At 44.2% G+C, this 12,098-nt stretch overlaps 1 protein-coding gene across 1 annotated transcript in view; it reads left to right on the forward strand.

The window, feature by feature from the left end:
* Nucleotides 1-3,981: 3,981 nt before the first annotated feature.
* The window catches only part of ISY1 (ISY1 splicing factor homolog), a 34,085-nt gene continuing 25,968 nt past the window's right edge, over nucleotides 3,982-12,098 (forward strand). The window contains exons 1-5 of the mRNA XM_005571740.4: nucleotides 3,982-4,115; nucleotides 5,880-5,902; nucleotides 6,469-6,520; nucleotides 8,095-8,160; nucleotides 8,339-8,381. Of these exons, the coding sequence (XP_005571797.2) occupies nucleotides 4,113-4,115; nucleotides 5,880-5,902; nucleotides 6,469-6,520; nucleotides 8,095-8,160; nucleotides 8,339-8,381 (187 nt within the window). The 5' untranslated portion in view covers nucleotides 3,982-4,112. The remainder of the gene's footprint in view (nucleotides 4,116-5,879; nucleotides 5,903-6,468; nucleotides 6,521-8,094; nucleotides 8,161-8,338; nucleotides 8,382-12,098) is intronic.

A 12,098-nucleotide genomic window follows, 5' to 3' on the forward strand; every position in this document is an offset into this window, starting at 1 on the left:
TCATCAGAATTCTCCAGCCTCTGTCCAGTGTCCAATTCCAAAGCCACTTCAACACTGTTAGGTATTTTTTAGAGAAGCATCCCACTTGGAGGTACCAAAATCCATATTTCATATTGTTGCTTTAACAACCTACCACAAACTTTGTGGTTTAGAACAGTACCAGTTCTTTATAGTTCTGGAAGTCAGAAATAGGTCTTATGGGACTAAAGGTGTCAGCAGGGCTATTTTCCTTCTGGAGCTCTAGGGAAGAATCTTTTTCCTTGCATTTTCCAGCTTCCAGAGACTTTCTGGATTCTTTGGCTCACGTCCATGTCACTCCAGCATCAACTTCGTCACATCTCCTCTGATTCTGAACTTTGGACCCCATCTTGTGGTTTTTTGTTTTGTTTTGTTTTGTTTTTTGAGACGAAGTTTTGCTCTGTTGCACAGGCTGGAATGCAGTGGCGCGATCTCAGCTCACTGCAAGCTCCGCTTTCCAGGTTCACGCCATTCTCCTGCCTCCGTCTCCTGAGTAGCTGGGATTACAGGTGGCCGCCACTGCACCCAGCTAATTTTTGTATTTTTTGTAGAGCCAGGGTTTCTTTTTTTTTTTTTTTTGAGACGGAGTCTCGCTCTGTCACCCAGGCTGGAGTGCAGTGGCCGGATCTCAGCTCACTGCAAGCTCCGCCTCCCGGGTTCACGCCATTCTCCTGCCTCAGCCTCCCGAGTAGCTGGGACTACAGGCGCCCGCCACCTCGCCCGGCTAAGTTTTTTTTTTTGTATTTTTAGTAGAGACGGGGTTTCACTGTGTTACCCAGGATGGTCTCGATCTCCTGACCTCGTGATCCGCCCGTCTCGGCCTCCCAAAGTGCTGGGATTACAGGCTTGAGCCACCGCGCCCGGCCAGAGCCAGGGTTTCATCATATTGGTCAGACTGGTCTCAAACTCCTGATCTCAGGTGATCTGCCTGCGTCAGCCTCCCAAAGTGCTGGGATTACAGGTGTGAACAGCCGCGCCTGGCCTCAAATTTTTTTTTTTTTTTTTTTTTTTTTTTTAGGCAGAGTCTCACTCTGTTGCTCAGGCTGGAGTGCCGTGGCGTGATCTCAGCTCCCTGCAACCTCCACCTCCTGGGTTCAAGCGATTCTCCTGCCTTAGCCTCCTGAGTAGCTGGGATTACAGGCATTCACCGCTGTGTCCAGCTGATTTTTGTATTTTTAGTAGAGATGAGGTTTCACCATGTTGGACAGGCTGGTCTTGAACTAGTGACCTCAGGTGATCCGCCCGGCTCAGTCTCCCAAAGTGCTAGGATTACAGGCATGAGGCACAGCACCGGGTCCTATCTCAAGCTTCTTAACTGCACCTGCTAAATCCCTTTTGCCATGTAAGGTAACATACTAACAGGTTTCAGAGATTAGGATGTGGACATTTTGGGGGGCTGTTTTTCTCCCTGCCATACCTGCTCTCCCGTGAATCCATGTTTAGTGGAGGACAACATTTGAGGCACTTACATGGATGCTAGGGGACATATATATGAATGTTAGGCAAAAGTCCTGCCTGAAGCTGGAAAATATCTTTTTAATATTAGTTTTTTTCACCCAATTTGATGTATGACATTATTCTATGCCACTTAAAACACATGAACTAATAAAACCAGATTTTTTTTCACCTGTGCGGTTGCTGTTCAGGAATGTAGGCTCAATGTCGTCTCACATCAGCATCTGTATGTGAGATTTTCTAATTTTTGTAACCTGATGTAAATCATAGCAGCTTTGTTGGCCAAATCCAGCCTGCTGGCCAGAAGTTTACAACTGCTGCTTTAGGATTAGTGATGTGATCCAATGACAGATCATAGTTGGGATTGGAATCCCAGATGTCTAAACTGTCTCAAGTGGCAGGGGGATAAAGGAAGGGGTGCTACAGGCAAAAGGAGCAGCACAAACAAAGGCAAGATCAGTGGGAGCAGAGAAAGGAGGGCCATTTAGCAGACTGGCAAGATAGGTCTGACTATTTGTTGCAACCCTAAAGAATTTTACATAAATCTTCACATAACTAAATATTTAAGTGGGCTGGAGGCAAAGCCTTATTCTCATCCACCCAATGATGTCACCAAACACTAAATCTTGTCTCCTGAGCTCTTAAGTGGCTGACAGTTGATATTACCTTTTGTCTGACATCCAGCAGGATGTATTTTCTCCAGCATTGCAAGCAAGTCTCAAGACCCATTCTGACTAGGTCAGCTTGGGTCTTAAGTCCGCCAGTCACTATGCCTAAGGAGATGGGATGGATGGAATAGCTTAATCTAGTGCTTGATCCATACTTAAAGCTGGGGATGCAGTTCCCTTCCCTACAACCAGAGGGCTACCCAAATGGAACTGAGATAAGTGAGTAGGGGGAGCAGATGCTAGGACAACATAGGTAACACCTCTTGAATCCTGTTAATATGTGATCTCTGCATCCTAGAGTCAGGGACTTAATGGATAAAGGCGGTATGGACATGTTGAGAAGGTCTCATTTGAGTGAGGAATGACCCTGCTTGTTTGAGATCAGATATTTAAGGTAAAAGTTAAGCTGCTTGAACAAAAGACCCCCAGATGCAGAGGCCTTAACAAGACATGTTTTTATTTTTCTCATTTTACAGAGCTCAGTGTTGCAGAGCTGGGAGGGGGGGACTCTGGCATCTTCACAATACTTCCATTTCTGAATTCAGGTTGGCTGATCCCATGGACACCTCTCAGTCAGCAGAGAAAGGAAAAGGGCAAGGGATGTGTATTTTTGTCATGGCTTCATCTATGTCACACATCCCTTTGACTCGATTCTCACCGACCATTACAAATCATAAACCAGACAGGTGGGAGGATGGGGTCTGTAGTGGGGCGGTCATATGCCCACTTAAAACTTGTCACATTTCAGGCACGAGATTCTGGTGACTAAGTACTTTTCCTGTCCTGTCTTATCCCGAACCACATGTCAGCTGCTTCTCTCTTTGGCTTGTGCCTGCTGGCTGCTGCTAGGGTGCCCATCACTAGTTAGGTCCCGTGGTGGAGGGAGTCCCTACAGCTGAGGCACCATGCTTGAAAGGGGAAAGCGGCTGTAACTGAATTTGCTGCGGGCCCTCACCTGAATTCCCCACCACAGCTCCCCTCACTGCTGACACCATGCGGGAGTAACCATCAGAACGTCTCCTACTAGGGACCTCTCCTGTCTTCCTGGTCCTTGTCTAAGGATCCTCTGGTCCCAGCAATGTTCTCAGGACACAGTGATAGCACTTCTCCATCCACCCTCCTCCCCTAAGTGGCACTTTTTGCCTGGAACTTAAATTTGTATTTTAAAAGAGGATGACCTCAAGCATCGTCCAGCTCTGAAAGGCCCCGCGATTCCAGCAGACGAGCCAGAAATGGCCCTAAGAAGTGACACGGAAACGTGAAGGAGTTTACGAAGCCCGGCCAGCTCCAACTCCTGCAGGACGCACACTCCAGCTCACACTACGGGAGCTGTCCGGGCCGTAGGTGCCTCGTCGCAGTCAGAGATGATGTCCAGTAATTTCCAAAAGGGGATATTTGCTCTCACAGAAGAATCAAGAAGGAAGCCAGTGGGATTAGAGTAGCGGCGAAAACTCAGCCTTCCACAAAACGGCGCCCAGCGCCGCCTGCTCCCGCACTACCGATAGTGAACGCAAGACATTTCGCACCGCCTGTTTCGAGAGCTAAGACCCGCCGCCCAGGCTGAGTCCGAAAACCTACAGTCTCTCTGCGCAAGCCCGATCCCACAGCTGCGTGTGATGGTGCCGCGTGCTGGCGCTACCGGAAGACCGCCTGCCGGAGCGCGCCGGAATTATCTCTCCCAATCTCCGGCTGGATCTCCCTTTCACTTCCGGTCCCTTTCTTTTACGTTTCCGACAAAACATGAGGCTCTGTGGGCCGTTAGAATCTTCAGTTCCTGCGAGCGTCGGCTTCGTCTGGGCACGTCCGGTACTCCCTTTCACTTCCGGTCCCTTTCTTTTGCGTTTCCGACAAAACATCAGTGTCTGTGGGCAGTTAGAATCTTCAGTTCCTGTGAGCGTCGGCATCTTTTGGGCCTGTGGAGTTTCTTGGACAGGGGCCGCGGGGCTCCAGGACGGCGCCCTTAGCGACACCATGGTGAGTAGGGTGGGTGGGCAGGCCGGGGGGGCGCCCGGTCCCCCTGGGGCGCTCATGGCGTAGAGGCTCAGGCGTGCACTGCTGAGGGCTTCAGGTTCTTTGGTGTAACGAGGGGATTCTCTTCCTGCCTCGTTTAGCTGTCGCAAATTGAAAAACTGGAAACTGGGGAGCCGCGTTATCGTTCTGGACAGTGTCTTAATCCCGATGAAGCTCTTTAACCTGAGGGAAACAGACACAGAGAAGCGCTAGGGCCCGCTCCGAGTTACGGTGCATAGTGTGGGCCGGCTGTTTGTCCCTAAATACCACAGAGAAGATTAAGAGCAGTTGTGACTATATGTTTCTGGGATTATTTCATTTATGTCCGTTCTCAGTCTGCTCCATAATATACAAACATCACGAGGGTAGGGTCTTTTCATTATTGCTTCCTTAACGTCTCATAGAGTCATTGTAGATGTTCAATAACTATTGAAGAAATGAATGGCACAGACAGGAAATGTTCTATGAGGGTGTGCTCTCTGTGGTCTGGCGTCATTTGTTGTTTCTTCATTTCTTCAAGAAGCATTTACGACGTGTAAATATAAGAATGCACGTAGTGCCGGTACAAAAATGTTAATTGGTTACTGTAATATTGGCTACTGTATTATTTTCATTAAGTGAAGCCCCTGTAAGAAACACGGGGCGTCATGGTTAGGTTATATGAGATATATTGGAAGCCATTGTAGATTGATGAGCACAAGCTCCCAAGAAAAAGAGAGAAACTAGTGGAATAGAAGTAGCCGTTTCGCGGGAGGCTGAGGCAGGAGAATGGTGTGAACCCGGGAGGCGGAGTTTGCAGTGAGCCGAGATCGCGCCGCTGCACTCCAGCCTGGGCGATAGAGCGAGACTCCATCTCAGAAAAAAAAAAAAAAAGAAGAGGTAGCCGTTTCTGTGAGAAGGTATGTCCCAAATTACTGCGGTGTTCGCCTATCTACCAAGCATTTGCCAAGTTTGTTTCTGTCAGTTGAAGGGGAGAGTCTCAAAGGAGACTTAAATTGAACTCAATTTTGCTGAGTGTCTGTAAACTGCATGCTTGTTGTATTTATCTCATGAAGACATCGTGACACCTCTGTGAGATGAGGTATGCACCCTATTGTAAAGATGGGGAAACTTGAGTTATAGAGAGACTACTTCTCAGAGATGGTAAGTGGAAGAACTGGGAATGTAAGTCCCTGACTTAGCTGGGACCCTTTCTACCTAGACTCCAACCCAGAAAACTCGGTCTCTGTCAGACACTGTGTTTCAGGGATAATTCAGTTGACATTTAGTGTGACAGTACTTACATAAAGCTTACTTTACGAAAGGCAGTCTTCAGACTTATTTTCCCCAAATACCACTGGCAGGGAACAGGCAATTGTGATGCTGGGTGTTAAGTGCCATGGTAAGTATAATCCTTGATAGAGGACACCAGCCTAACTGGGAAGAAAGGGTCACAGAATAATGTTCTGGGTGGTCATGACACAAGTAAAATTTGAAGGAAGAATAATGCGAGTTAGCCAGATACAAGGTGTTAGGGTCAGTGGAGGAGTAAAGATTTTAAGTAGAGGGAGGCACAGCCTTGGTCACAGGATTTGGACATATTTAATTTTTGTTTATTGTTGTTCATATAGTAGTTCAAGTGGTTTGCTTGTGACTGTATTCTTGTAAAACTTTTCACTAAAAAGTAAATGGCAAGAAAAAAATATATTTTAAACATGGGCATTTTTCTTCTCTTTTCTCTCTTTCCAGGCCCGAAATGCAGAAAAGGCCATGTAAGTATCAATTTTTTGTAACTTAATAACCACCATGTAACTCTTTTCGTATTTCTTCTTTTTGGTATCTGAGCCTTTTGAGAAGCTGTTTCTTTCTTTACATAAGTTAAAAATAGCATTCCTGTTTTTGCCCATTTGTTTTTTCCGTTAATGTGTTTTCTCATAGTTTCCAGAACTTTTACACTGGATGTACATTTGTTCACCGGTGGTTGGTGCAGGAGTTGTGAGAGTGACAGCTAGAGAACACCAGGATGTTAGCCTTTTAACACCTGGATGTGTTGCTCCTCACAGTGGTCTGATAAGTAGAGTTTCCCACAGTCCTTGTGTGTAGTGTAAGTAAAATATATTCTTGGGTGTTCAGGAATACAAATTGCCCGTTAATCCCTACTCCTGAGAACATGGAAATCCCTAACTACTCTGTGGTTTCTTTATATATATATATATATATATATATATATATATATGACATTAAATACGATCATAAGCAGATCTAACCCATCCAGGAACATGGGTAATGAGAAGTCTGTGTGAACAGGATCTAATGCAGTCTTTTATATCCCTGATAGGACGGCCTTAGCAAGATTTCGCCAGGCTCAGCTGGAAGAGGGAAAAGTGAAGGTTGGTGTAAATCTTCCTCATGAACTGTAAAGTATCAAGAATAAATGCAGACTGGGCACAGTGGCTCATGCCTGTAATCCCGGTACTTTGGGAGGCTGAGGTGGGTGGATCACTTCAGTTTAGGAGTTTGAGACCAGTCTGGACAACATGGCAAAATCCTTTCTATACAAAAAAATACAAGATTAGCCTAGCCAGGCATGGTGGTGCCTGCCTGTAGTCCCAGCTACTGGGGAAGCTGTTGGCAGGAGGATCACTTGAATGCAGGAGTCTTACATTGCAGTGAGCCATGATCATGCCACTGCACTCCAGCCTGGGTGACACAGTGAGAACCTGTCAAAAAAAAAGCTGGGTGCAGTGGCTCACGCCTGTAATCCCAGCACAGTAGAGGCTGACGGGTGGATCATTGGAGGTCAGGAGTTTCAGACCAGCCTGGCCAACATGGTGAAACCCTGTCTCTACTAAAAATACAAAAATTAGCTGGGCATGGTGGCAGGCACCTGTAATCCCAGCTCTTGGGAGGCTGAGGCAGGTGAATCACTTGAGCCCTGCAGATGGAGGTTGCAGTGAGCCGAGAGCGCGCCGCTGCACTCCAGGTCAACAGACTTCAAACTTCAAAATTTCCTATTTCTTATCTGTACCTGCTGACGCTCTTGAGAGTCTGTACACTTGAATTCCAATACCTCCTCATAGCTGAGGCAGGGTGATGGATCTGCCTGCTTGTTTTTCAGTTTATTCTGTATTATGATGAGTGGGCCCCCTCCCTTTTTTTTTTGAGATGGACTGTCGCTCTGTCGCCCAGGCTCGAGTGCAGTGGCGTGATCTTGGCTCACTGCAACCTCCATCTTCCTGGTTCAAGCAATTCCCCTGCCTCAGCCTCCCAAGTAGCTGGAATTACAGGCACACACCACCACGCCCAGTTAATTTTTTTGTATTTTTAGTAGAGATGGGGTTTCACCACGTTGGCCAGACTGGTCTCAAACTCCAGGCCTCAGGCAATCTGCCTGCCTCGACCTCCCAAAGTGGAGATTACTGGGATGAGCCACTGTGCCCGGCCTGATGATTGGGTCCTGTATTACTCCAGCTCTAATATTGAATAATAGGGACTGGAGTAAGTTGTGGAGAACAGCTGTAAGCTGAAACTGGTAAATGATTTCATCTCTTAGAGACTCAGCCAAATTAGAGATAATATATACCATTCTTTGGATTTTTTTTTTTAATTTTATATGCACATGTATATGTATACACCCATATTTATGTGTGTTTGTTTTAAACACTGATAGACATTGTTTCTTAAGGTACTATAAATATGCCATGAAATAGCTATAACCTAGTTTAGCTGTCTCTCTATTGCAGGACAGTTAAGTTCTTTTCAGTACTAAATACAATGCAATGAATGTTTTTCCTAAGGAGAGATTGTAGAATGAGGTTTAAGGCTTAATGAGAATCATCTGGAATGAAAACTTCAAATGTATTTAGGCCATTAGATGATTTAGGCTTAAGGCCTGAATCAGTTGTTAATGTTGTATGAAACTTGTAAATAGTATAATGGAAATGTGTTATTTTTTTCTCCTTAGGAACGAAGACCCTTTCTGGCCTCAGAATGTACTGAGCTGCCCAAAGCTGAGAAGTGGAGACGACAGGTATGTTCTGGTAAATTTGATTTCAGTAGAAGTAACAAGTCTCTCATTTCTTCTTACTATCTAAATGACTATTAAACCAAAAGTCTAAGTATTTTTAAATACTAATTTTCAATTATAGTTTTTCTATACTTTCTAACATATTCAAAACTCATTAAAATGTATTACTTTTTTTTAATAGATCATTGGAGAGATCTCTAAAAAAGTGGCTCAGATTCAGAATGGTAAGCAAACCTGTTCCTTTAAAGTGCTTGATTCTCAAATCCACAGTTAGACTTGAGGACTTCAACACTCCTCTCACAATAATCAGTAGAACAAGTATAGTAAATGAGTAAGGACATAGAAGAGCCAATCAATACGATCAGTCAGTTTGATGTAGTTGAAAGTTGTGGAATACTCTACCTCACAACACTGTACCTAACAAAAAAGAATACATGGTTTATTTGTTTTTTGTGGTTTTTTTTTTTTTTTTTGAGACAGAGTCTCAGTCTGTCGCCCAGGCTGGAGTGCAGTGGTACGATCTCGGCTCAGTTCAAGCTCCGCCTCCTGGGTTCATGCCATTCTCCTGCCTCAGCCTCCCGAATAGCTGGGACTATCGGCGCCTGCCACCATGCCTGGCTAATTTTTTTGTACTTTTAGTAGAGATAGGGTTTCACTGCTTTAGCCAGGATGGTCTCCATCTCCTGACCTCGTGATTCGCCCGCCTCAGCCTCCCAAAGTGCTGGGATTACAGGCATGAGCCACGACGCCCGGCCTAATACATGGTCTTTTTTAAGAGCACATGGAACGTTCACCAAAATAAAACATATTCTGGGCTGCAGAACAAATGTTAACAAATTTAAAATATTTGAGACCGGGTGCAGTAGCTCAGGCCTATAATCCCAGCACTTTGGGAGGCCAAGGAGGGAGGATCACCTGAGGGCGGGAGTTTGAGACCAGCCTGACCAACATGGAGAAACGCCATCTCTACTGAAAATACAAAATTATCTGGGTGTGGTGGTGCATGCCTGTAATCCCAGCTACTTGGGAGGCTGAGGCAGAAGAGTCACTTGAACCTGGTGGGTGGAGGTTACAGTGAACCGAGATCACACCATTGCACTCTAGCCTCGGCAACAAGAGTGAAACTCCATCTCAAAAAAAAAAAAATGAAATTACACAAAGTATTTTCTCTGATTATAACAATAGATTCATATCTGAAAAATTCCTAAATATTTGGAAATTAACACGCTTTTAAATAATTCATGTGTCTGAGAGGAAACAGCAAAGAAATTAGAAGATATTTTGAATTTAATTAGAGTGAAAACATAATGTCAAAATTTAGGAGATGAAAAAATTTATGGGATATAGTGCTTAGTTAAAAATGTATAGCACTGGCCTGGTGCAGTGGCTCACGCCTATAATCCCAGCAGTTTGGGAGGCTGAGGTGGGTGGATCACGAGGTCAGGAGATAAAGAGACTATCCTGGCCAACATGGTGAAACCCTGTTTCTACTAAAAATACAAAAATTAGCTGGGTGTGGTGGCATGTGCCTGTAATCCTAGCTACTCTGGAGGCTGAAGCAGGAGAATCGCTTGAATCCAGGAAGCGGAGGTTGTAGTGAGCCAAGATCCTGCCAATGCACTCCAGGAATCCATCTCAAAACAAACAAACAAAAAATATATATATAGCACTGAAATAATGGAAAATTATGGAAGTTTTCAAATCAGTGATCTAACCTTCTACCCTACGAAATTAGAAAAGAAGAGGCCAGGCGCAGTGGCTGAAGCCTGTAATCCCAGCACTTTGAGAGGCCGAGACAGGCGGATCACGAGGTCAGGAGATCGAGACCATCCTGGCTAACACGGTGAAACTCTGTCTCTACTAAAAAATACAAAAAATTAGCCGGGCGTGGTGGTGGGCGCCTATAGTCCCAGCTACTCAAAAAAAAGAAAAGAAGAACAAATTAAACGCAAAGGAAGCAGAAGGAAGGAAATGGTTAAGATAAGAAATCAATTAACATTGAAAACAAGATGAGTAGAGAAAACAGCCCAATAGCTGGTTTTTTGAAAAGATCAATAAAATTGATAAACTTCTAGTCAGACTGACCAAGAAAAAAATACACAAATTAAGAATATTAGGAACCAAATTGGGAATATTACTATAGACTCTAGACATTAAAAGGATAATACGGAAATATTACAGACAATTTTATGCCCATAAATTTGACAACTTAGATGAAATAGGTCAATTCCTTAAATTCCTTATAATTCACAAACTGCCAAAGCTCATTTAAGAGGAGTGGTTCTTTTTTTTTTTTTTTTTTTGAGACAGAGTCTTGCTCTCTGTCACCCAGGCCGGAGTGCAGTGGCGAATTCTCGGCTCACTGCAACCTCCACCTCCCTGGATTCAAGCAGTTTCTCCAGCCTCAGCCTCCTGAGTAGCTGGGATTACAGGCACCCTCCATCATACCTGGCTAATTTTTGTAATTTTTTAGTAGAGATGGGGTTTCACCATGTTGGACAGGCTGGTCTTAAATTCCTGACCTCAGGTGATCCACCCTCCTCAGCCTTCCAAAGAGCTAGGATTACAGGTGTGAGCCACTGTGCTTGGCCAAGAAGTAGTTCATTTTTTTATTGTTGTTTTGTTTTGAGACGGAGTCTCGCTCTGTTGCCCAGGCTGGAATGCAGTGGCATGATCTTGGCTCACCACAACCTCTGCCTCCTGAGTAGCTGGGATACAGGCACCTGCCACCACGCCCGGCTAATTTTTTGTGTGTTTTTAGTAGAGATGGAGTTTCATCATGTTAGCCAGGGTGGTCTCGATCTCCTGACCTCATGATCCACCTGCCTCAGCCTCCCAAAGTGCTGGGATTACAGGCGTGAGCCACCGCACCTGGCCCTGAAGAAATTTTTGATTGTTACAACTGGAAGGGTGCTACTGGCATATAGTGGGTAGAGGCCAGGGATGTGTTAAGCTTCCTACAAATAATTATCCTAAATAAACCACAGTGTCAATAATTCCACTGTTTAGAGACACAGTTCAAGAAGAAATGGTAAACCTGAGTAGTCCTGTATCTGTTAAAGAAATCAAGGCTGGGCATCGTGGCTCACACCTATAACCGCAGCACTTTGGAAAGCCGAGGTGGGTGGATCACCTGAGGTTAGGAGTTCAAGACCAGGCTGGCCAACATGGTGAAACCCCATCTCTACGAAAAATACAAAAATTAGCCAGGCATGGTGACGTGTGCCTGTAATCCCAGCTACTTGGGAGGCTGTGACAGGAGAATCACTTTAACCCAGGAGACAGAGGTTGCAGTGAGCCAGGATTGGGCCACTGCACTCCAGCCCGGGTAACAGAGTGACAGTCCATCTCAGAAAAAAAAATAGAAAAAAGATGGAAAGAAATTGAATTCGTTTCTAAATAACTTTCTACAAAGAAAATTCCAGGCCCAGATGGCTTCACTGGTCAGTTCTACTAAATATTTAAGGAAGAAATAATACCAACTCTACATAGTTTCCTCAAGAAAATGGAAGAAAAGGGAACACTTTTTAACTCATTTTATGAATTTTAGTATTAGTATCATTAGAATTCATTTTATGAATATTTATTATCAGTGTTACCCTCATGCTAAAATCAGAAAAAGATATGGGAAATAACTACTGACCACTATTTCCTATGAATATAGACAAAATCTTTAATGAAATACTAGCATATCAAACCTAGCAATGTATAAAAAGGATAATACATAACAACTAAGTAGGATTTATTCTGGAAAACCATAGTTGATTCAACATTCAAAAATAAGTTAATTCACTATGTCATTCTAAAGAAGAAAAACTGTATGATGATCTAAGTAGATGCAGAAAAAGTATTTGACAAAATTAGACATTCATGATAAGAACTCAGCAAACTGGGAATAAAAGGAAGCTTTTTACCTTGATAAAGCACTTCTTTTTTTTTTT

The sequence above is a fragment of the Macaca fascicularis genome, chromosome 2 (genome assembly GCF_037993035.2).
Source record: "Macaca fascicularis isolate 582-1 chromosome 2, T2T-MFA8v1.1".
Taxonomy (NCBI): domain Eukaryota; kingdom Metazoa; phylum Chordata; class Mammalia; order Primates; family Cercopithecidae; genus Macaca; species Macaca fascicularis.